At 52.6% G+C, this 25,577-nt stretch overlaps 1 protein-coding gene across 8 annotated transcripts in view; it reads left to right on the plus strand.

Moving 5' to 3' along the window:
• The window catches only part of TCF7 (transcription factor 7), a 77,610-nt gene that overhangs the window by 36,582 nt on the left and 15,451 nt on the right, over positions 1-25,577 (plus strand). For 5 of the 8 annotated variants that reach the window (XM_063348584.1, XM_063348583.1, XM_063348579.1 and 2 more), the window contains exons 4-8: positions 15,537-15,669; positions 18,762-18,852; positions 24,387-24,497; positions 24,778-24,940; positions 25,146-25,253. In XM_063348584.1, the coding sequence (XP_063204654.1) occupies positions 15,537-15,669; positions 18,762-18,852; positions 24,387-24,497; positions 24,778-24,940; positions 25,146-25,253 (606 nt within the window). Of the gene's footprint in view, positions 1-15,536; positions 15,670-18,761; positions 18,853-22,460; positions 22,548-24,386; positions 24,498-24,777; positions 24,941-25,145; positions 25,254-25,577 lie in introns of all 8 variants that reach the window. The other 3 variants (XM_063348577.1, XM_063348576.1, XM_063348578.1) reach the window with 1 other exon arrangement.

Raw genomic sequence — 25,577 nt, forward strand, 5'->3', positions numbered from 1 at the left:
TTTGCATTCAAAGGAGCTTAGATGACGGCCATAAAATAGATGGGTTTATTTTTTAATTGCAAACTTTACAGGAAAAGTATAAATCCCAACCCAGTAGAAATAGTGTTTTAATTGGATTTTTCAGCAAATGTGCGATCCACTGGTTATGAAGAGCACTTTTACTTTAAAAAATGAAATACTGGTGTAGGATTTGATCGTGTAGCAATGTCCTGAAGCGAAGATTTTTTTGCCTGTGGATCGTTGCCCTGATAGCGAGAGGAGTTTTTGCATTCCCAGACTTTCAGAAAGCAGATGTGGGACACACAGGCTTCCAGCTCAGGCCCTAAATAATACCTAAGCTAAAAAATTGCACTGTAGGCATCTGGAGGTTGTGTGCATGTAGGTGTGGTAGATATATTTTTTTAGTATAATTGATGTTCTGTGTAACCTCAGTTTCATCATTCAGCAGCTACTGCTGTCAATTATTGTAATAGAACAGAGGACATTACAAAGTTAAGTTTAAAAAGAAAAGCCTGTGTTACAAAATGACCTACAGTTAAATAGCTGATCGCTGGTAGTGGGTTAAATTAGTTAATTATCTGGTTAGGAAAAAAGTCTGTGCAGGAAGCTTAATATATTGATGGTAGCCCGGATTACCATCTGTTCTTCCTTCTTCTTGAATTCTTCTTCCTTTCATCTGGGTGGGTGTGAATGCTGCGGCGGTTGTAGTGGATCAGTTTGTGTTTCATGGTGACAGCAGGACCCAAATCAGCAATTTCAGCAAACGCCGCCATGGAATCCCCGAGTATTTTCTTGTGTCGAAGCCCGAGGTGAGCGCCAGCTGGAGCTAAGAAACCACCTTCCACTCCCCAGCAAATCCCCCAGAATGAGCTGCCAAAATGAAAACGGTCACCTTGGGGACACTTCTGGTGGCATCTCTGGGGTCCCATGGAGCGGGCAGGTCAGTGCAGGCAGAGGCAGACCCTGCGGAGGGCTGAGCACCAGCCGTATGTGGGGATGGATGCGCTGGGAGCCCTGGTCCCTGCCGGCCGTCGGACAGGCTGCACAACCCCCTGCTGTTTGCTCAGTTCTGCTTTGTTTAACATTTCTGGAAAACCTTCTTCACGGAGTGCCGTGTCGCAGCTGACCGCAGGGCAGGGCGAGCTCCCAGGGCGAGCTGGTTTGGAAAACAAGTCTGACCTCAGCCAGAAAAGTTGGTATTTTAATGTTTTTCCCCTTCGCCGCCTGGATGAAATTGTGATCTCTCAAATTGTGGTGATGGGAACAGACACACACCACCAGCCGCTGTGCTCGGGCTGCTCTTCCCAGTCAGAGTCGGGCCACCGGGACCTTTTTTGTGGTCAGCCAGTGTGGATCACGTAGAGCATCGCGGTCCAGTAGAAGGTTGCTGTTGCAATCTGATCAGAGCGTGAAGTAAAAAGAAAGATGCAGGATGAACATGGCTTGTCTTCAGGTTTTATGCGTTGACCAGGAGCTGGCTCAAAAGTCTGTCCTAACTCTGTATCTATACTTTTCCCAACAAAACTTTGGTGAAGATTCACGCTACAAAGAATTGTGGTTTCCATGACTGATTTTTCTGAGAAAAATAGGTAATTTTGCTTAAAATTCCTGACCCCATGCAGTCCTGGAACAGGTGGCGAGCTCCCATAGTAAGAAATAGACTATTAAAACTGTACTAAGATTTCAATCCTTGCAGGTTTTGCGCCTGTTGCTTTTTGTGTTTGGGTGAACCCCAAACTCAAAGCAAAACCAAGTTGAAAGAGCAAAGTTTCGTCAATTATTTTTCTCATCAAAACCATATGAAATTGGGACTTTCTCGTTTTTTCAACGTGAAGCCTTTGATCGGTCCTGCCTTGTGAACTTTTGATCAGCCTGGGTTAAAATGAAATCCAAGACCGGGCACATTTTGTATGGTCTCTGGTTTCGAAGTGACAATTTTTCGTGTCTGTACTAACCCTGTTATTCCCGGGCTGTTATTCACAGTCGCTGTGAATTCCCATAACGCTGTATCCGAAAACTTACTGGAGGTCTTGGAAGAAATATGCTGAGAAGCAAACCTAGCCCTAGCAGGATTCATTTCTTATTCATTACTAAGCATAAAGTTTGCTGTGTTTCGTTGCTAGTCCAAGTTATAATCCCCCATTACAGCACCTCCTTGCGCTGTGTTTCAGGGTATTTAGAAAATGAGACTTTCAGCCAAGTCTGAATTCTGGAAACCAGCTCTCTCCAAACTGCTTTCCATACCAAGACTCAAAGATGAAAATAATCTCATGACCATCCACTCTCGTAGTAAAATCTTATGCAATTAAATCTATGAATCTCAATACCTGAAAAACAGGATTTGATGACACATGACAAGAGCCGAGTTAAAATATGTATGACTTAATACCAGCATGGTAGGTAATCTTTAGCATCACGAGTGGAGAGAAGATGAAATCAAGGCACGGGGGATGGCACAGAGATGGAGTCTCCTCCTTTATTCCCATCCCGTACCTTGAGTCCCATCCTGAAAACAAGCCTACTGAGTATTGCTAAGACTACATAATACTGAAAAGAAAACATGGTAAAAGAACTGAAAAGATGCCTCTATGGAGTCAGGGATTGCTGTGGTACTTGGTGCATCCCATCTCTCTTGGCCTGCCATCTCCTTACCTAGCTTGTCGTGGGGAATTAGGAAATTTAGGCAGCAGAGCTGCCTGTTCCCTTTCCGTCTGAGTCTGGCTCACGTGCCAGGATCAGACCACTCAGTCCCAAATCTTGGTGGCCCTTGGACGGGAGGCTCGGGGACCCTTCGCCCCGTGTTGTCCATGGCCACGGCAGCCCCTCACCACTGTGTGCCGGGATTAGCTGGGAGCCTTTAAACTGCTCCTTGTTTTGCATTTCATTGGAGGTAACATTTGAGGAACTTCTAGAAGTCAAGTGGCAGGACACGATTAATTAGGATTCCTTTCTAATCCTAATTACAATGATATTTGCTTCCCACGATAGGAGGCGTTCATTATCATATGTATAAGTTTGTTTCTTTAGTCTGTCTGCTTCTATCCCCCCAACAAAAAAAGGTTAAATAATATTTAATACATTTTTACAGTCATTAAAAAAAATCAACTCTCTTTAATCTGGTAAAAACATCAGATGGGCAGAGGAGAAAACCATTCAATTCCCTATTAATTTCCCTTGCTCTCTAATTATATGCAAATCCACCGAGCCCAGGTTTTAATTCAGCCATTCGCATTAAGAGATCAGAGGAAGATTCAAAACGGGAAAGCGGAGTTTGACATATCGTCGGGGGCTCGTACGAATTTGACTGGAAGATAAATTCCACATTTTAATTAAAATGTTTATTCCACTCTGCACAATAACGCTCGCTTGCGTTCAGAGGAAAAAAAGGGGTATTAAGCATTAAAGGAACAAATTCCTCCTATCAAGAAAATTAGGATTTCTCCCAGGCAGACACAGGGTATCATCTGGGATTAGCGGCTGTAGCATTCTTTGTAAACATGTCACCCTTGAAAGTGAGCAACAAGGAAAGCTGCTATCGCCTTACGGCTGCAGGGTGTCAATAAAGCATCCCTTCTGCCCTGGGCGGGGGGGATTATCTTCCCTCCGCGTCCTCCAGAGAGCCGTTTATCACGGGAACTGGGAAATAAGAGTGAGCGCAGATTAGGATAACGTGGGGGCTGCTCGGGGCTGGGCAGCAGCAGTGCTCCCCGCTACTGCCCGGGGGTCCCCCATGGGCTTTGGGGAGCCAGGGTAGGGGGGGATGACCCGGCTCCAGCCCCTTGGGCTTCACAGCTGGTTGGAAATGTTAATGCTGGGATGGGAGCGACATCCCGCGCCACAGGCAGCTGTCCCCATGCCGTCCCAATGCTGCGGAAGGGGCTGGGAGAGACCCCGGAGGAGACCGGGAGCAGCCGCGGTTCATTCGCTCGTGACCACCCGTCTTGGAAACGCGCCTGACACCATATAAATATCAAAGGATTTTGCCGTAGCAGGGAAATGCCTACCCAAGAATGATGATAACTATTACAAATTATCATCACCCACAGTTGTATCGTCTTATCCCTTAATTAACCAGTGGCATGTGCTCGGGCACGGCTACGTCTGACCAGTTAAAACCTCTTCTCTTGGGGTCGTCCGATGCTGGGCGAGTGCACGGCCTCGGCGGTCGCGTGCGACAGGAGAAAGCTCTCCCTGAACAAGTCAGCAGCATTACGGTATCGTTATTATTGTTGTTAATATTATTACTGTTATTGCTATTATTTTTTCACAGCACAGTCACAGCGTCGGGCATTTACTTTCAGGTGGGGGGAGACACTTCTGATTTGTTGGTTTTTTTTTTTTCCCACCAGCGACGTTCTCACATGGTGAGATCCCCCCTGGGGCTGGGCTTTGAGGCTAGCAGATTGCAAAGAAATTTAGAATGGAATGGAATGGAATGGAATGGAATGGAATGGAATGGAATGGAATGGATGGAATGGATAGAATAGAATAGAATAGAGAAATAAAATAAAATAAAATAAAATAAAATAAAATAAAATAAAATAAAATAAAATAAAATAAAATAAAATAAAATAAAATAAAATAAAATAAAATAAAATAAAATAGGAAGTATAGTTCCTGCCAGGAGGGGCTGGCAGGCATCCCATCCCATCCCATCCCAAGCCTAGAGACAGGGACAGAAGTCCTGTGAGGGGTCTCCTGTCCAGGCCCCGGGGTGGCAGTGGTGACAGCAGCAGGATGGTGTCACCCAGGGTGGCCGTGCACCCCGGCACCACTGCAGCACGAAGGGGCAGGTTTCATCCCCTCTGATGTTGGGAGAATCGAAACGCCTTAAATCACATCAGGGTTTTTTTTGTGTGTTTTGTGTTTTTGTTAACTCCCCTGCGCTCTTTCATGTACGCGGGCTGGTTTTGTTTTTGTTTTAAATGGAAAGAAAAAACCCAGCTGAGCTGCCGGGAGCCTCCTCCTGATGCCCAGGGGATGTGTAAGCATTTGTTTGCCTCCAGAAAACTGCATGGCACTGACACCTGGAGGGTTCCTGTTGGGCTGATCCGCCGGGAAATGCACTCAGAAATCAGAAATCTCACGGGATTTTCCATATGCTGCTGCAGCGCGTCCTCGGCGGGGAGGGATGTGACAGCCCAGCATCAAAGCCACCTGGGCTCAGGCTCAGCAAGGGCTGGGGTTTGCAAACGGTTTGTTAAAACTGGTGAAAATCCCCCAAGCTGCTGGTGTCTGAGAGCGGGACGTGGCTTTCCCCGAGCATCCCGAGGTCCGGCTGGTCCCGGTGCTGCCCGTGAGCTGGGTGACGTCTCCAGTCCCTTTGGAAACAGTATCTCGAGCTGTACCGAAGGGCAAGCCTTGGCCCTGTGTCATACCTTTATTTCGCTTTCCTCCCTTGCCCTTTTGGACATTTTCCTGATTAATTCTGGGTATCAGGTCAACCGCTCGCCTTTGAGAAGTGGAGGGAAATAAAGGAGGTCAGATATTATCAGCCTTGGCGGGTCAAGTGAGCGCCTTCTCATTTCAAGTGTTACCGGTAACTCCAGGGTTTGCAGCTTGTGCTTCAAATTCACAGAATTGGGTAGCACGAAGGGGACACAGATATTCTTTTCTCCGTAGCCCAGAACACGAGAGAGGCAATAGCCAGGGATAGATGTTGCAGAACAGGGGAAATAGCTGGGGGTGGGGGGGCTGATGAAGCCCCGCCGTTATATTGCCCCAGCATTTGGGAGAAAATCGCTGGGGTTTGGTGTTGCGGTGCGGCCCCCAGGTTATATTGCTCTGGCATTTGTTTCCATGAAGCCAAATGTCGCCGTCACCCTTTGCAGGACCTTGTGGGGGGGGTGTTTCTGTCCCCTCCCGAGCAGATGCAGCACGGTGAAGCTGCTTTTAGCATCACAGCAGCACCGTTTCCCGAGCACGGCGAGGGTGGCACAAGGGGACTTTCTGCGTGGTTGAGGAGGCTTCTGGAGTGAGGTGGCCCTCCTGCCGAATGGGACTGTAAACACTGGGCCGTGATGCCAAAAGTTCATTTTCCGGGGGTTTTCTCCTCTCTGGTACAGGGTGTACCTGTCTCCGAGTTTGCCCCCTGTCACCGTACGAGAGAAGCCTCTGGGAGGGACTTTTGATCTTTATTTTTCCATGCCTTTTTTTTTCTTTTCTCTTTTTTTTTTTTTCCCACAAAGAACCACCTACATCTTTCTCTTAGAAGATAAATACTTGAGAAGTGAAACAGCTCTTCCTGTGCCCGTAAACGGCGAAAAGCTCAACTATTTCCCCTGCAGAGTTTAACTTAAAAATAATAACCATCACTGCTTAAAAACAGAAACCAGCAGCAGCACAGGAGGTCACTGAGAGCTTTTGAAAGGTTTTTAAGTTCTTTCCCTGAATTTGACCCCATCCTGTCTGGAGCTTGGCCACCTCTCTGAGTGCTGGGGCGTGGAAGGTGTTAAGGGCTGAGGGGCTTGTCGCCTGATAGCCATTGGAGTCCCCTACGCCGCTGTGATGCACATCCGAATCACAGGGGAGAGTCAGCATCACGGGAGCGGAGTTTCGGCACTAAGGCGAGCGCGTCCCCTTCCATGTGTAAAAAAAAAGAGCAGGGCTGCTCAGGTGCCTCGTTGGCATTTTCGAAGCAGAGCTGGGTTTTAAAGAAGCTGAAAGAAATCAGAGGGGAAAGGAAGAGTCGAAAGGAAGAGCTCCATCAACCACAAAATGTAGAGTGCAGGGATAAAAACACAAGCAAGGACAATATTTGCCTGTATGTGCAACGTGTATAGAATCATAGAATGATTTGGGCTGGAAGGGACTTTAAAGTCCTCTCATTCCACCCCCTGCCCTGGGCAGGGACACCTCCCACCACACCAGGGTGCTCCAAGCCCCGTCCAACCTGGCCTTGAACCCCTCCAGGGATGGGGCAGCCACAGCTTCTCTGGGCAACCTGGGCCAGGGGCTCACCACCCTCACAGCAAACAATTTCTTCCTGAGATCTCATCTAAATCTCCCTCTTTCAGTTTAAAACCATTCCCTCTCATCCCATGGCTCCCCTCCCTGCTCCAGAGTCCCTCCCCAGCTCTCCTGGAGCCCCTTGAGGGACTGGAAGGGGCTCCAAGGTCTCCCCGGAGCCTTCTCTTCTCCAGGCTGAACCCCCCCAGCTCTCTCAGCCTGTCCTCACAGCAGAGGGGCTCCAGCCCTCCCAGCATCTCCGGGGCCTCCTCTGGCCCCGCTCCAACAGCTCCGTGTCCTTCTGCTGTTGGTGCCCCAGAGCTGGCGGCAGCACTGCAGGGGGGTCTCTCCAGAGTGGAGCAGAGGGGCAGAATCCCTCCAGCATCCCTTCCCTCCGGTCTGTCGACTGCTCCACCAGCTCGGTGTCATCAGCTGAGGGTGCACTCGATCCCACTGTCCATGTCACCAACAAAGATGTTGAACAGCACTGGTCCCAGCACTGACCCCTGAGGAACGCCACTCGTCACTGGTCTCCACTTGGACATCAAGCCATTGACCACACCTCTCTGAATGCGGCCATCCAGCCAATTCCTTATCCACCATGTGCGACCATCCAACAAATCCATGTCTCTGCAAATGTAGAGACAAGGATGTTGTGCAGGACAGTGTCAAAGGTGTGCATCTTAAACCTGTCAGCCCCTTGCTGCATTTCATGTGCAGAATTAATGCAAGAACTAATAGCTGCAAATTATTGCTTTGACTGCTGCTCCTAAGCACTTCTGGGCCAGCCAGAGACGGGGTGCACAGGGCAGCAGGGCTCTTCTACTCATGGGAGATGTGGTCTTCTGGTCCCTGGAGGAACCTGTGATGGTGCTGAGGGTAATGGCCAGATCCAGCCGCACTGGGTGACCCAGGCCCGAGCAGGGGCCGGGGAGATGCTGCTGCTGCTGCTCAAATTCGGCGTTGCCGGACAGGGTGCTCGGCTGGGCCGGGGCAGCGCCCGAGCGTGGGTGGCTTTAACTTTCCCTGTTTCCTTTCTGCTGTGGCAGCAGCGGGCTGGAGAAATGTGACTGCAGCAAAAGTGAGAAAAGAGAAAAAAAGCATGCTGAGACGAGAAATGAGTCGATGCTGCCGTCGCCCACTTCGGCTGCCGAGGGCTCCGGCCCCAGTGCTTGCAGTCAGCGCCAAAAGCGGTCTGCAGTGGGTATTTAGGGTGATCTTTTATCGTGGCATCTCCTGCTGCAACACCACGGGGAAAGGAGGGGTGAAGGGGTCTGCTGACGCCGCTTGGGGTCCCGAGCTGGGAGATCTTATCAGAACTCGGAGGTGCCCTGAAACTGTGCAGGGCTGGGTTTGAGTCATGGGCTCCGGGTCCCCAAGCGCCCGGAATGACAGTGCTGCTCTGCCAGCCCTCCAGGAGCTGCTCTGGCACTGCGGGATGTACCCAGTAACATCCCTCATAATTCCCTAATGTGGATTGATTGTTGGATAAAGAGCAAAAGGCACAGTCCCCCTGGTAACCTGCCCCAGCAGCGGTGCATGCTCGGTGCAGCCTGACCTTATACCTTTCTTTCTGTGGTGCGATGACTAATTTTGCAGTGAAAAGGAATTAATTCCTCACTGAATCAGCAGCAGCAAAACTTCATGGGTTTTGTTTTTCATAGCCGGCGCGTCGACTCATCTCGCCTTCTCTGAGAAGTGACGTCGAAGAGAACACTTTTGGGGTGACTTGGGGCCGGACTGTCACCTGCAGCATGTGTGCTGCACCCAGGGCTTTGGTCCCACAGGCACCCCAGCATCCCATCCAGCATCCTGTCCATCCGCCTGCTCGGAGCCGGGACCAGCCCCAGGGGCTGCTCCGTGCAGCTGGACACAGGGCAAAACTGCAGGCCTGGGGCTCCGAGGCTGCCAAACCCCCTCTGCCGTGGCGGTGACAGCCGCCAGCGTGGCACAGCCACCCGCCTGAGCTGCCATCCCTCTGCCAGGCCCCACGGCTGGACACCGCCAGGCTGGCCCACGGCTTTTTCATTTCACTATTTTTGGGGCCGGCGATGTGGGAAAATTTGAAAGTGAGGTGACTAATCTCGCCTCACCGCGGCTCGGCTCCCCGGCGAGGCTGGAAACCACAGCACTCTCCCCGGCTGCCAGCTCCTGCGCCGGGGTGATTCGTGCTGCGGGGGGGGATGGATCCTGCACCCCCCTGGGGGCTGCCAGCCTCCCCTCGCCCGGGAGGCTGCCGCCATGGTCAGCATGGCCCAGGGTGATGGGGATACCCGGCTCGGGGCATTACAGAGGGGTTCTGGGCTTTTTCCTCCGTGCAGACTCCCCTGCATCCATGGAGGAGCTGCCAGGACAGACGGTGGCTCCCACAGTGCTGGGCTTTCTGGCAGGCTCCTCCCTGCTCTGCTTGGTTTTGGGCTGACCAGAGGGATTTTGGCTGTCTGGGGTGTTGGCCGGTGCTTTTGCACCAGCGGGGTGAGTGGGGTGGCTGAGAGCTGAGGTTCGTGCAAGGGGCAGGCAGCACCCCGCTATCTTTCACGGGGAGCGCAGAAACCCCTTGTGGTCACAGTCCTGACAGTCTGTCCCTGGTCTGTGGGGTCCCCTCTGTGCAGGGGGGTGCCCTGTGTGCGAGGAGTCCCCTGTGTGCATGCAGTCCCCTGACTGCAGGGGGTCCCCTATGTGCACGGGGTCTTCTATGTGCCTGCAGTGTCCCCTATGTGCATGGGGTCCCCTGTGTTTATGGGACCCACAATGCCTGCAGCCTCCCGTGTGTTTCAGGTCCCTTATGTGTGTAAAGTCCCCTGTGCCTGTAGGGTCCCCTGTGCCCATGAGATCCCCTCTGCCTTTGGGGTCCCCACCAGCGGGAGCCCCCCACCTCCCTGATGCTGACTCTGCAGAACTTGCTCTCAGCTGGAGCCTGAACGCCGAAACCGCTTTCCCTCCACGAAGCCCCAGCTGTCTCGTCTGCAAGCCCGCAGCTCATCATTTCAGAGTAGCTGTTAAAGTATCTTGTAAAAAAACCCATACAGAAGTAGCATAGCAGGGTTTAAATGTCCAGAAATCCTCTGGAAAAAAACTTGAGGGGAGTTTTCCCCACTCAGAGCGGGGAGCCGGGTGATGCTGTGAATGATACCCTGGTTTTGCAGGAAGGCGATGGGGCGCATTCAGATTTGGCTGACAGCGCGGTACATCTCCTGGGGGCTTAGGGCTGACTTTTATAAAGTGAGAGCAAATTCTTAAATTCGTTCTATTATTTCAAACATATGGGAAATCTGTAAAACGTAAGTTTCTTTCCTACGAAACAGCGTCGTCTATGTGACTTTGCCTTAAAAACAACTATAAAGAAGCCAGCTTTGCACTTTGGTTGGTTTTGCTCAAAATCAGGGGAAAACGTAAAAACTCTTGAAATACAGTCATCAAAACCAAGAAGGGGTTATTCCTGGGAAGGATGCTTTCTGCCTGTGTGCAACGGGGCGGATCCAAACCAACCTTGTAAGGTGAGCTGCTGTATTTGGCTGGTGCAATCTGAACCGTGGCAGGCAGGTTTTCTCTTCTCCTTTAAAGCATTAAACAACTCGCCCTGGTGCAGGTCGGGTGCTCAGCCCCGGTGGCCCCGTGCAAGGACCCATCCTGGGTGCTCGGTGCAGCCCTGATGAAATTCAACAAAACCTTTTTCGCTAAACTGGGCAGCAGGTGTGGTCAGGGGCAGTAGAATTCAGCTGCTTTATTTAAGTTAAGAATTGTCTTCTAGCGGAAAATGAATTAAAAACATTCCCATCCCTAGAAGCAGCGGTGCAGCACCGGCGGGATGCTGGGATCCGGGCAGCGTGGTGTGACCACTGCTGCTTTTAGTGGCTCCTTTCCGTTGGAGCAAGGAATAGTTCTCACAGGTTACAAAACATTCATTTTTATTTTTTTTTCATTTGTTTCTTTTCCTAAATCGGTCCAAGCGGAAAAAAATCTTTACCATTTTTTTTTTCTAATATTTTCACAGAGCTAAAAACCCAAAGAGTTTTGCCAGCCAGGGAGATTTTTTTGGTTTGATCATTTCACTCAAATTTTGACTTTTGACCTTCCGTGGCTACGTTTTGCTAAGATTAGCTTTAAAGCTTAAAAGGAAAATCTGCTGTCAAGCCAGGACGGTAAAACTACTCATTTTTAGTGTGTCACAACTAAATAGATCAGTCTTTAAAAAATGAGTCAAAATACTTGCTAACACGAGGTGCTTTCCAGAAAATGTTTGATTGCAATCTCTCACCATTTTCTAATGAAAAACCCACATTTTGCTTAAAAAAACCTCATTTATTGTTCTGAACACTGTCAGGCTTGGATAACCCCGTGGCTGGACACGCTGCAGCCTTTGTACAGCAGAGGGCTACCAAGATGATGCGGGGACTGGAATGTCACTCTCATGAAGAAAGGCTGAGGGACTTGGGTCTTTTTAGTCTGGAAAAAAGACGACTGAGGGGGGATCTTATCAATGCTTATAAATACTGAAAGGGGGGGTGTCAGGAGGATCAGGCCAGGCTCTTTTCAGTGGTGGCCAGTGACGGGACAAGAGGTAACAGGCACAAACTTGAGCACAGGAAGTTCCACCTCAACATGAGGAGGAACTTCTTTCCTTTGAGGGTGGGAGAGCCCTGGCAGAGGCTGCCCAGAGAGGTGGGGGAGTCTCCGTCTCTGGAGACATTCCAAACCTGCCTGGACGTGTTCCTGTGCCACCTGCTCTGGGTGACCCTGCTCTGGCAGGGGGTTGGACTGGATGATCTCCAGAGGTCCCTGCCAACCCCTGCCAGTCTGTGATTCTGTGATCTGCAGCCCTTGCTGGGCACGTGGGACGGGAGCAAAGGTGGAGGATGCTCTGCCCGATCGGGCACCCGGGAGCCGAGTTACCGTTGCGGCGCCGATCCAGAGGGGGATCCTCCTGCAAAAGACCTGCTGGGTTTGTGCATGCTCAGCGAAAAGAGAGTTTTCTAGCTAGCCTGGAGCTGATATCGCAATCAGACACCCATGCGGGAGCGGTGAGGTCTCCTAATTTTGCCTTGCCAACAATTAGTCTTTCTTAATAATTAATGCGACTGTGTTTTCTCTTTGCTCATCCAATTACCTCTAGTTATTAAAGTCACTTCTTGGCTTCAGCATGGGAGATTCTTTCCTCACAGTCGGGTTTTTTTTTAATTATTTTCAGCCAGGTTGGTGGGGGCTGATTAACACCGCCGGGGGGTCGGTGCCTGCCCCAGCGCCGAGTGGCACTGGCTGCCGGCACGAGGCACAGTGGCACCCAAGCGGCCACCACTCGCCGGGGAGGTGGGCACTCAGGAGAATTGCAATTCAGCAAATTTGAGAGGGCAAAAGGGCCCTCCAGGGCTTGCAAACCCCATTCTGCTGCTCCGTCCCCTCTGGAAATACCGTTCTGGTGTTGCTGTAAACGCGCCTCTTCATTTCTGGAGCGAGGTCGTGGCTGCGCAGCTCATTCCCCGACCTGCCCTCAAAGGCCTCTGCTGGGGCAGGGGAGACACAGCTGTCCCCAGAGCCCTTTCATGTCCCCCCACGGCTGCTGAAGGACGGGAGGTGACTTGGGGTGGCTCGGGGTTGGCACCAGCAGTGTTATTTGTGGTGGGTGGGTTCCAGCAGCGCCGTCACCGCTGCCCTGAGCTGTGTTGATGGGGAGGAGATGCGGGAAGGTGCTTCGCCAAACCACAGCACATCCCCATGATGTCCCCACCAGCACCACCCCGTGTCCTCCCAGGGGGCCTGCGGGGAGGACACCAAACCAACTGCCCTCGTGTTGAATCACTCCGCTTGGCAGAAAACGGGCAGAAATCATTTACATCAGGTTAATTTTATGGCATAAGACACTGTCAGCTGAAAAGTTCTGGCTTTGAAAAGCCTCTTCAGGGTTCACGTGCTGCAGCTGATTTCAGAAACTAAATCTAAACCTCATAAAAAAAGCAGAATTGATACCACTTCTCTGGCGTATAGATTTCTATAAACGAGGTATGATTTCACAGCAAAGATGCGTGTGGCAGCCACAGCACATCTGGTGAAGACCAGGAGCTGCAGAGATGGCCATGGACTGCGACCATCAGCAGCTGCAGTGTTTAAACTGGGGATCAGCACCGAAGGAGTCATCTCTCTTTCTCCAGATCTGTGTGCAACGTTTTGTTCTTCCCTTGGTTGGTTCCATTTGGGAGACAGGTTCCTGTAACGAACTTGCAAATGGGGGAAGCGGGAGGGGGATGAATAGCCTCTTGCAGAAATTTTTGTCTTACCTCCCTCCTGAGCATCCTTCCCCCCCAGTCTTTATGACTTTAAAAAGCAGGAGAAAAGTTTTTCTGCAAGGCAAGTGCAAATGTAGAAGGGACTCGGGAACGGCCAGCTCTTCTTACTGGTGCAACGTCTTGTTTCCCATCTGAACTGATGGAAAATCTGAGTAATTGAGCTGCAGCCTGTTGTACCACCAAGTTCCCATGTTCTGCTTTGACGGGGAAGACGGGCAGCCCGTGCCTTCGCTGTAACCACACGGGCTCCGTGCCTTTTGCCATTGAGGTATCCTGTGGATCAGCATCAGGACTGTTCACCTGCCTTTGTGTTGGTCTGCGTCTCCTGTCCTTGCTCTGAAAGCTGTTAACAGCCATCAGGCAGCGAGTGCTGTGCGTTGGATCAGGCACGGTGCGAAGGGGAAGGGATCATCTGCCCCACTTTGAACAGCAGAAATGCTTAAGTTGACGTTTTCAAAACAGCTCAGCATCGAGCTCGTTCAGCTCCAGTGTCATGTTAAAATGCACACATAGAACTGCGTATCCCTAATTTAGGCTTTCTGGCTCTTATAATAAGCTGAACCATAGCTAATTTTAGAAATATCACTGAAAAGCTATTCTTCATCTCATTTCATGGGCAAGAATAGTAAAAGCTCAGCGCTCCAAACGTGTTTAACTAAGCAGGAGCCAGCCCAGTGCCTCTTCCCAATGGGAAAACCACATAGCCCCTGGCCCTGCTGCAGGACGGGAACGCCTGTACCACACCAGTTTGTGCTGGGGAAGGGGGTTACATTCCCAGTATCCTGCTGTACGCAGTAAATCTACACCTGGTAAGCATCAGGAATCCGGGTTTTCATTCATTCTGAAATGCAAACCTGCATGCCTCTTGGGTTTTATTTGCATGAGCAAATCTTTGTGGGAAACGCAGATGTAAAGCGGCGTCTCCATCAGTCTGTTTTCCTTTACGCTTCATGGGTTTCCTCCTCGGAGCAGGGATGCAAAACGCAGGACTTGCCCAGGGCTCTTGGTCTGCCATGGATGCAGCTTGGAGCAGCAGGGAGAGGTCCAGGACAGGACCAGGACAGGTCCTTCAGAGCCATCAGCTCCGGCTGCGCCGCCTCCACCAAACCTGGCTGGCGTTTCGTGCTCACTCTGCCTGGGCAAAATCATTACCAAAGTGGAAGGCACCAGTGAATCAAGTCCAGAGAGCGTAAATGACTTGTCAAAAGTCAGGCAGCAAATCATCTGTAGATGTCCTGGTGGGACACGAGAGGTCTGGCTGGCAATTCCCGGCTCCCAGCCCCTGGGGAGCTGCCTTACCTGGTCCCTTCTCATTCTGTCCCCTTTTTGGGGTTCTGTCAGTCCTGTTTCTCCTTCTGGATTCATCTGGGACAAATCCTAACATTCCACCAGCAAGGCGAAGTCAGTTTGGGTTTAAAGGCAACCATGGGCGAAACCGGGCATGTAGGGAGCAGCTTGAGATGCTGGAGGCGAGGAGGCTGGCAGGAGGGAGACGGCAGCGTGTGCGTGTGTGTGTTTTCCTTACAGCCGTGCAGCTCTTTTGAACAGGTTCCCCTCTCTCTGCTCCGACACGCAGAACTACTCCCCGTTGTGTTCACAAAAAAGCGCCTTTTACAAAGATGTTGGTCTCCCATGGCCTCACTGTGCGGAACCAAGAGGAGCTGCAAGAGGAGACGGATTTTTCTTTGTTCAATTTTCCTGGTTTTGTTCCATCCCCAGCACTGTCTCAGCTCCCTCAGGTCCTTGTTCCAGCGCTGGAGCTGGGACCAAGGAGGATTTCAGCCCGAGGGCTGGTGGCCATGTCACCTTTTCAAAGGCATTGCTGTCACGGTGGCTCTCCCTGCTCAAGACCCCCACGTAGAAAAGCCCGAGCCTGGCTTTCAGAGTGAATGTGCAGGATGTGAAAGTCCAGATTTAGACCCTGGTGGTAGCACAAGGCCAAAAACAAAAGTGATGCATTGGGTAACATGCTTGTAGCATTCATCCTGGAATAAAAGATACTGTAAATGAATGAAAAAAAATTTCTTCAGAATTTTCGAACCGTCATGTTGATTTGGGCAGTTTTCCACCTACCCATGCAATCGTCTTCGGCTGTTGTCACTGCTTGGCTTACGGATTTTTCTTGCAGGATGCTGCAGTGTTTATTTTAGTAGGCAAGGGCATTTTCTGCCTTGCCCTTGAGAGTCACTGGGGATTTTTAGTAATTCCCAGACTCGCTTGCACTGAAGGGACTGCAAAAGGGCACCGTCCCTCCTTGCTCACGGAGCCCAATGAGTTCTGAGCCCTCTCCCTCCTTGTCTCTTGCAGTCCAACAAAGTTCCCGTCGTGCAGCCGTCCCACGGAGTCCACCCGCTCACCCCGCTCATCCCTTACAGCAACGACCATTTCAGCCACGGCTCCCACTCGCCCCACTTGCCCGCTGACATCAACCAGAAACAAGGTAAGGGCACCGCTGGGGATCTGCGCAGTGGGACGGGGATGGTGCTGGAGACCACTAGGATCAAGGCTGTCAAGGCCCTGGTCCCAAATCAACGGGGAAAATCAACAGCTTTGGTCAACTGGGGCATTGCTTAGCGGTGGGAGTTTATTTAGCTTATTGGCAATGCTTTGTAATCCTGGTTGAGAGGAGTTTGATATCGAAAGTGCCAACCCTGCTGATGAGGCGTGCTCCATTCTCTCTGCAAGCCGTCCTGTAGCTTGAGACCAGACCCGAGCCTGCGAGGTGATGCGTAAGAGTCAACCAGAAAATGGAAAGTAATCTTTCCTTTGACTCATACCCAGACTGTTGTCAGGTTGTCATTTTGAGAAAATAAATGCTTGAAACAGGAAATATTTTGACTAAATAGGATCGGTGTCTGATAGCTAACTGGATTGTTATGTGTGTGTGTCCGTAGCCACACGTTGTGCGGTTGTCACACGGTTTGGTTCTTTGGGTTCCTGTGTGAGCCCAGGACACGTCAATTAGCTCATGAGGCTCCGGAGGAAAGTACAGTAGGTAGAGGTTAAACCCTGAACTGTACAATATAGGTATGTGCACAGGAATTCACCCCAGCCCATCGTTCTGGGTTACTGGCAAGCTGAGTGTAAAATCAAACTTTTCTCAACCTTACATTAACGCAACAGAATCTTTCAACATCGGTTCAAATTACCCAGGGCTTTGCACAAACCCGGTCTTGATTTCAATGTGAAAGCGAGCAAATTGATGGTTTTGTGCCACAGCACGTTCGGGAAGGGATTCGGGGTCCGTCAGAGCCCAGAAATCAGGGTTTCTGGATGCATAAAACTAACTGTGGTGATCTGGGCTCCACCGGAGTGATCCAAACTGTCCTGGAGACATCAGTTTTGCTGAGCTAACATCATTGCTAAAACAACGGGGTATCGCGATGCTCTTGACTGGAGGGCATGATGAATTATCCCTGCTCTGAACCCAGAGACCACATTCTGGATTCATCAGGGATGCTGATGGGGAGAACTTAGGTCCGGTGTAAGAGATACCCAGGCACATCCTGATTTACTTCCAGCCAGCACGTTGCTTGTCAGCAGCCAGAGCTTAATAAACTCAGCAGAAAAATATGAAGAGTTAACAAAATAAACCTCTTAAAAGCTCAGCTGAGGGCAGATTTCCGAATCCCAAGAGGAAGCGTGCAGATTTCTTAAGTCTCCCGGGAAGGCAACCCGACGCACCTTCCTTCACACTGCCTTTGCCGATGCCTTGCGGAGCACAAAAGCCCCTCGCCATGCGCTGCCCCCGGGGCCTCAGCACGAGCCTGGAGAGCCGTAAGCAATGCGGCAGCCCTGCGCGGAGGCTACGGTTGGCACTGCAGTAGTGCCTGTGCGTCCATCTCTGCTGGGTCAGTAGTTCTGCAAGCTGTCCTCTGGCTGCATGCCCACCTGCACCCTCTGTGCAGCCGCTTTCCAGTCTCCCCTTTCCCATTTAGCCCATACATTTATGTCAGAGGCAGGGGGAGTCTGTCCATCCCGGAGACCCTCCCAAGTCCTGTTTGTGGCGAGGTTCAGACCATCATCCTCAGCTGGGACCTGCCTCCATGGGGCGGCCGTGATCAGCTCCGCATGCCCCGTCCCCACGCTGCTGGGGCGAGGGTTTCCTTCCCTGTTCATTCTGATTGTGTCCCATTTCTGTTTTCATCGCTGAAATATCTCCCATTATCACTGAGCGTAAGCATTTGAGAGTCACCGTCGTACTCATTCTCACAGCACCCCTTTAAAGTATTTCACGGTAGCCCAAGGACACGCAGACAAGGAAATACGAGCAGGATCTTCTGAGTCAGTGGCTGGTGCCCCAACCACCGGGCTAGCGAGAATAACTTGTGCTCTGCCTTACGCAACTTGTATTGTCGGAGGTCCAAATCTCAGGAAATCCTGGCAGCTGCCTAACACAGATGCTGGATTTGTTTGGCCTTCGGGGGGCTGCTGTGTCCCGCGCGAGCACAGCTGTAGGTAAATCTCATACTAAGTTATATATTCCTTTCAGTCCAGGGACAGATTTATTTTAGCTAACTGCTCATAAGATGCTTGGAATCTGTTGGTGTCATTCCTAATTCATCATTTACTATGAATACACCTAGGAGAATAATCCAGACTTCTGAGTTTGCAAACTGCTTGCAACTAATCACCAATTTATTCAATGTATTTATTGCCCAGGACAGCTGCTGGACAATCTCTGTACATGGATATTTTTTCTCTGAGTCTCGTTCGCAGTCAGCATTACAGGATACTGCGGCAGAGCTCAGACCCATTCCCCCCCCGCCCAGTTTTCCAGTCGGGGGGTCAGCCGTAGGCTGCCATTGCCGGCAGCACTGCGGTTGTCTGAGTCCCACCCGGGCTCCGCAGGCCGTTTTCAAGTCCGGATAGAAATGGGGAGATGCTGTGGCTGTCTCCTCCGGCCATGCCGCCCGTGCCAGCGGCTTTGAAGATCTCGCAGGGATTCCCCGTGCGAAGGGTGAATTCCCAGCTGGCACCGTACCCACCCGCGCCGTTCCCTGGCACCCACAGGGCCTGCGAAACGATTCTTTGAACAAGGACTCAAATTGTCTAAAATAGAGATAGAAGTGATGCCAGCCGGAGCGTCCCCGCTGACCGCTCCTAGGGGTCCTGGGGGTGACTGATGGGAAGGGGGTGTGGGAATGGCTTTGCCCATCAGTTGTGCACCTGAACGGGCTCTCTGGGAAGGGCAGAGGGATGCCCAGAGTCCATCAAATCCTTCCCAAAGCAAGTTGCTGCTCGTCCCCAAGGGTGGCACGGAGCAGGGATGATGCTTGTGCAGGAGCAAAGTGCCTTCCCCACCCCATGACACGAGTGTTTGGGATTCTGCAGCAATGTGGACGACCCACCACATCCCCACAGAGAGAGCCACAGCAATAAAAAGGGCAATTAAAATCTCAGTTATTTCACAGATGTTCCCTGCTGCCCACGAGTGCCCATCGATGGAGCAGCCGGGGGGGTCAGGAGCGGTGTGGGTCAGCCGGGGAGCACGGTGCCGGGTCCAGCTCACCTTCTTCTCCCTTCTCCCAGGAGTGCACCGTCCTTCCCAGACCTCAGACATCCCCGGTTTCTACCCCCTCCCTCCCGGTGGAGTCGGACAGATCACGCCGTCGATGGGATGGTGAGTGTGGAGGGCTGGGCGCCGCGCAGCCCCCAGCCCACCGGCTGTTCATTGAACAAACCACCTGCAGCCGTTCTCCGTAACCCCCATGGTGCTTTCGCCCCGGCTTCATCCCTCCTGCGCGCTGTGTGATGGGGAGGAGGATTTAGCCCTGGTTTAGAGAGGGGGAGCAGATCTGCAGAAGGCTTTGTCCAGGCTGGGGCATCCCTGGAGCGGGGTTACAGCCTGCCTGATTCAGAACTGTCTCCTGCTTTACATCCAGCTGCCTGTATGGATTGGGAAGCTCAAGGAGAGCTTCCTACTCACCTCCCCTAATCACGAGAAAAGCCTCTCTTTTTGAGTAGGAAGTAATTTTCTCCCTCGCTGGGGTTTTCAGCACAAACAGTGCTTTCCCTGAGTGTGCTGCCAGCGGGGCGTAATCTAATGGGATGCTCCATCTGCTGGGCCACGGTGCTTCTCTGGGTCTGACATGCAAGGAAAAAATACACGGTGGCAGAGTCCTGCCCTGGCAAACGACCCCGGTACCTGCACCCTGGCCACGGTGGCACCCGCTGCCCCAGGGGGAAAAGGGAAGGAGGGGACATGAGCTGGAGAACTCCCAAAAAGTCCCTCCTGCACGAGCCAGCCCCGAGGAGCATCCCGCAAAGCAGAGCCTGTTGGGAAACCTGCCCCAGGGACACGAGTTAAAAATTCAGCGGTCTGTGCTCTGTGGTCAGTGCCGCTGGTTTTTGTCACCATGATCGTAAGCACACGGAGGGAGCGGGTCTGGCAGGCGGTGCCGTGTGGGCATCGTCACTCTTCAGGTTAATTTTTAACCCGGGTGGGCGGCGCAGGGACCTTGCAGAGGCTCGCGGGGAGGCCGGTGGCTGCAGGCGGCGGGTCGGGGTGGCCAGGACAGGGGGACAGTGTGGGGAGCGCGATGGTGGGGGTAGGCGGCCAGATCCTCCCTGGTGCCGGCTGATAAAACCCCCGCAAAGCCCGGCCGAGACCGCCGGGTACAAGAACATACTGCAAAAAATAGGAGAGGCGAAGCATATTAGAACACAAAGTAAAATGGGAGCTTTTTGTTTTGTTTATGAATTTCATGTTCCAGATATTTAACCACAAGGAAACAGAGGCTGGGGCCTTTGATACAGGGTTTGGCTTCAAAGAGATTACATTTTGCCTTCTGTGCTAAATCTGCTACTCTTGGGCGATGATTTAACTCCTCATATGATGTGATTCATCCTCAGGAAAAACAAGTACTGGGGTGACTGTGCTGTAACATGAAAGAAGTAGTTGGGGGTGAGAAAGGAGCCTGTTTGCCAAATGCGAGGTCCACTCTTGGGGGTGGGATGCTGGTAGGGGCATCCCTGGGTGCGCGGAGGGAAAGAAGCGTGGTTCGCAGAGAGGTTTTGTCGGTCGGTTGGTGGCGGAGGGAGTCTGCATCGCTGAGAGCTGCTCCAGCATCTGCGAGGTTCGGCATCCTCAACCAAGCCTCGTCAGACACGTTCATTAGTGACTAATAGAGCAGATACAGTAAAGCAACAAACGGCCTGACGGAGCAGAGAGCAGCCCTTGGAAGCGCGTGTGTCTAATTGAGCCTTTGCTCATTTAGAATTTACAGAAAGAGCCCCAAAACCTCTCCCGAAGTGCCCAGTCCTCAGCCGAGACTCTGCACCAGGGTGCGGGTGGGTGCGGAAGCGGCAGCACTGACCCCGTGCAGGATGCAGTGGGCAGCAGGGGCTGCCTCCCGGAGATGCTCGTGCCGGGGATGCTTGTGCCAGGGATGCTCGTGCCAGGGATGCTCGTGCCAGGGATGCTCACACCAATGCCACCGAGCTGGAGCGGCCACACTCAGGAAGCAGCTTTTCCACTGTGAGCCATCAGGCAGGAGCTGGGCAGAAACGGGTTTTGTTCTCACCGAGAGCTTCGGGAGGAGGAGCTGCCATCACTCCCTCTGTAATTAGCTGGGATGACAGTGGGATAAAAGCCTCCGAGAGTCCAGTCGAGTGAGTTTTTGCTCACAGGAGCCTGGCAGCAAACATCAGCCGGGAGCCTGCGAACCGTGTTGCTCCCCGGGCCGAGCGGCAGCAGCACCGCGGCGTCCCCTCCACGGCTGTCCCCTGCCTTTTTTCCAGCCGCCCTCCCATCACCGGGTGATACAGGCTGTAACCATGCATTCCCCACCATCAGGGACTGATTCTGCCATGGCATTAATCTGCACGTCAGAATCACTTTGGATGAAGCCGCCAGTGCCCGGCTCCTTTTCTGCCCCAACCCCTCAGCCTCTGCAGGAACGCCTGTCGCTTCTGGATTAGCTCCGAGTCTTTTCTCGGCCCTGGGGCAGCCGCCTTCGAACTTCAAAGGTTGTTTCGGTTTCCCGATGCACGGTAGCACTTGGCTGTTTGTTGGTGTGTTTATACCCGCCGACATCTAAGGGTGGGAGAGGGCTTCTGCCTGGCAGGGTGTAAACAGCCCCGCCGCCTCGCCCGCCTTTCCGACAGACAGATCCTGCAGATTTTGGTCAAGCCGAGACACAGCAGCTCCCGGAGCGGCAGAAACAGAAACCTCCTTCCTCCCCAGCACTGCTCGAGGGCCTGACCGCGCTGTCGTTATTCCTCTTCAGGGCAGAAACGGTCTTTAGCCCTGAAAAATCCCTGGCATCCAGGGGCTCGGTCCTTCACAGGGCACCACGCTTAATGATAATGGGCTTTTTTTTGATTATTAGAGCTGAAAATAGCTGGTGCTGGTCTTAGACACAGCCTGGCCAGAGGAGCATGAGCATCTGCACGGGTTTAAGCACCCCGTCGCGTCCTCCTCAAGCTTCCCGGTTTCCGTGCATAGTTTTAGTCTGTGAGCATCTTCTGGCAGGTTTGCAGAAGAAGCCAAGGTATTTTTGAGCTATCTCCATATGAAAACCAGGGGGGGTTTTCCCTTGCTGGGAACAACAAGGAACTTCCTGCATAGTTATTTTACTATCTCAAAATTAATTTCCAGCTCCAGGTCTGGTACCTGCTCGGTCCCCAGCATGAAATAACTTTCAAAAGAAATGTCAGCCCGAGCTTTTGGCTTGTTTAAAAGTGATGGGCATCGTTTTAGGGATGTGCTGGGGAAACCAGAGCCTTTCTGAAGCATGTACAAGGGCAGAGTAGGTACTTTCTCTCCGGACTCTGGGAGATTCCCGTGTTTGGGCATCCTCCCGCTGCAGCCCGCGACTGCGCAGCATCTTGTGCATCGCACAGAGAGAGGCTCTGACCGGGCTTTAGTTTTCTGGTCAAACTGCGCTCTTTTAAGCAACTTCTTCTGTGCAATAGCAACGTCTCCTAGTTTTTCAGCACCCCTCCACATTTTGCGTTTTAACAGGATGAACTCAAAGCTGCAGCGTTACTGAGCACCGGGGATGGAGGGGGGGGTCAGAGTTGGATCCAACCTTTGCAGGGAGGCCCAGCTTCTCCCAAAATGAAGTCCAAGTCCCTCACGGCCCCTTGAGCCTGAGGAACACCCCGAGCATCCCACCGGGCAGAGCTCTGGGGGCATCAATGCTCTGAGTCCCCTTAGCAAAGGGTATCTTTAGGAAACGCCACGTAGCTGTGGATACTTTATAGACTCTTTCTTCCCGATCCCAGGCAGAGCCAGTCTGTCTATCCGCTCCCGTCATGTGGATTTAGACAGCCGTATTCGTCAGCGCTTTCTCCTGGGGCTTCTTTCTCCAGGTGAGTATGAGCTGTGTGAGACAGGGCAGCGGCTCGGCTGGTCTCGCAGCTTGCAGTCTGTGCGGCAGGAGCTTGCAGCAGACCACGGCCACCCAGGGATGGCCACCAACCCTCCCCGGGGCAGCCAGGGGAAGAGAAGGCGCTTTGAGGCAGTGTCTGGTCCAAAGGGCGGTCAGGGGAATGTCCGGCATCCTGGGAGGATGCACAGCCAGTGGGTTTTAATCAGCAGAAGGCAAATCAAAGCCAGAAACCACTGCCTTCAGCTTAGCACTGGGAAAAGCATCCGTTGCTCAGGATTTTGCTCCTTGTCACTAACCCTAATCCTAAATATATCCCTGCGGCCACCACTGCTGAGTTTTGCTCTGCAGAGACCCGTCTGTTTTACTTGGTCTCAGCCTTACAAGCAGGACAGGCAGCGGGCAGATACTTGCTGTCCCCCCCATGGGCACAGATATTTGCTGTCCCTCCATGGGCACAGCTCAGCCCTCCGAGACGTAGGCACGTAACACAACCCCAAACCATTCCTACTGCAAGTTTATGGTCACCCAGGACTAAATTTTGCCCTCTGTAAATACACCGAGACCCCAGTGATGTCCCGGTGAGCAAAATACACCTCCTGTGGATGGAAATGGCAGAGCCCAGCCCCTCCGGGCATGCTGGGGGGCAAAGCCCCCATGGCTCCAGCAAGATGAGAGATGATCTTTTGAACGAGATGATCTTTAAGGTCCCTTCCAACCTAAACCACTCTATGCCTGTGCACGCTGCGTGTGCTCCCGCACCAGCTTTCGCTTCTGCTTCGTCTTGCCCTGAAGAGCCTTTAGCGGAGGTTTCCCACAGGAAAACCATGCACACCCTTACCCGTGCTAGCCCGTGGCCATGCAGAGACCTCCGGCCACGCAACCCTCACTCCCGTAGCCCTGCAGCAGAGGCGGGGGAGCGCTGCCAGCCCTCCTTGCTCGCCGAGGCATCGCTTTGCCCGGCCTCAAAGGCGACAGAGAAGCTAACGGTTCCCCAGCGAGGCCCATCAGCCTCCCCGAGCCCGGCGCAGGAGCTCCCGCTCGCAGGATTTTTGAGGCAGATTTTGCAGGGCTGCTGCAGCCGAGAAAGTACACCTGGTCAGATAAGGATCAGGCTGTGCCGGTGGATTAAATTAAACAGCTTTTTCTTTTCGTGCCAGCATATCTAATGAACAGTTCATCTCCCATGGGCAATTCTGCCATCTCAAGCTGCAGTCATAAAGTGGCAAGCTTGGCAAAGCTGACTGCGCTGGCTTTACCCTCCAAAACTCGGGAGAGAACTAATGAAGCTTGAAAGCGAGCGAGACCTCTGGTGATCTCAGTGCTGTGTTGGTGGAGAGCATTGCTCAGGCAAGGTGCACCTCCTAGAGTCGCAGTTCGGTTCATGTTCAGACTTATGCTGGTTCTGTTAAAAGAAAGGCGCGGGGTGGTCCTAATCTCTCCCATCCAAAGCCTTGGGTTGAGTTTGTTGTTCCTTCCTGCAGCGCTAATAAGATATTGCAATAAGAGAGAGCTGAGCAGCTGGAGCCGCTGGTTGAAGCGCCCTTGATCTTGGTCGGGCTGGCTCCGGCTGCGGGATGGGCTCCTCGCCACCGTGCGGCACCCGGACCCCGTGGCTCGGCCGGCTGTGCCCACTGCCAACACGGTGGGGACAACCTGGGGGCGGCAGTGGGCACTGCCTGCCCTGCGCCTGCCGGAGTTTGCTTTCCGTGTCCTCTGCTTACCGTCTGCTTCTGCCACGTCAGAGTGCCATCTCGTGAGACGCAGTGCTCCGCCTGCATCCCCAGCATTCCCGGCATGGCTCATCCACTCTCTGTTGCAGGTTCACTCACCCGCTGATGCTGGGCTCTGGCATGCACACCACCGGCATCCCGCACCCCGCCATCGTGCCCCACTCCGGCAAGCAAGAGATGGAGCACTATGACCGAAACATGTAAGTTGGAGGTGCCAGCAGGGCTCCTCAGCAGCGTTAGCACCTTAATGCCCATTTTATTTATCCCTATTAATGCTCGCACAGGGGGAGGATGGATGAACACTGAGCTCTGCCTGCATCAGGCAGTGGCACACACCCGAGGTGCAGATCTTGAGTCCTCCCACCTGCTTGTGCCATGGGGTGGGCTTGGCATCGAGTCTTCTGCTGAGCTTGGTGCCACCAGGCAGGAGGGCTGGAGGGTGGCTCTGATGCTGACAGCTCCTCTTTCGGTCCCACCAAGGAAACCTCAACCAGAACCAAAGAGAGAGAAGGAAGCCAAGAAGCCTACTATCAAGAAGCCCCTGAATGCTTTCATGTTGTATATGAAAGAAATGCGGGCGAAAGTCATTGCCGAATGCACCCTGAAGGAGAGCGCCGCCATCAACCAGATCTTGGGAAGGAGGGTAAGAGCACGTGGGGCTCAGCGCCATCGTCCCATCCAGCATCCCCATCCCTTGCAGCTGCTTTTAAGCACGTAACAACCTGCTTTCAAACCTGGGTGCTCTTAAACACACGGAGTCAGATATGCCCCGGAGCGGGGCGGCCGCGGTGGGCTGGGCTGGGAGGGGACAGCAGGGCCAGGTCTCACCACCACGCTTGTCCTTGCAGTGGCACGCGCTGTCCCGGGAGGAGCAGGCCAAGTACTACGAACTGGCTCGCAAGGAACGGCAGCTCCACATGCAGCTCTACCCCGGCTGGTCTGCCAGAGACAACTACGTGAGTGGCTTCCGCGGCTCGGACCCCCTCCCCATGGCATGGCCAGAAACATCCCGCCTGTCCCTGGTAATGCCGGTCCTGACGGCACGAGAGCTGTAGAAATGCACGTTTCAGGAGTATTCCTCTCGGCTTGTTGCCTGTCCATAGCACAAATGTTACGGGTCCCCAGCTACCAAACTGGTTGTTCGCTTATTGCCGAAGTAAATACCAGTAGAAAGGAAGAAGAGCTTTTAAGTGATGCTTATGATCTTTAGGAGTATAATTTTATGGGAACTCACTGCTTTGTGCATCTTGGGCAGCAGCTGAGACGTCTGCCCAGAGGAT

This window comes from Chroicocephalus ridibundus, chromosome 11, assembly GCF_963924245.1.
Source record: "Chroicocephalus ridibundus chromosome 11, bChrRid1.1, whole genome shotgun sequence".
NCBI lineage: Eukaryota > Metazoa > Chordata > Aves > Charadriiformes > Laridae > Chroicocephalus > Chroicocephalus ridibundus.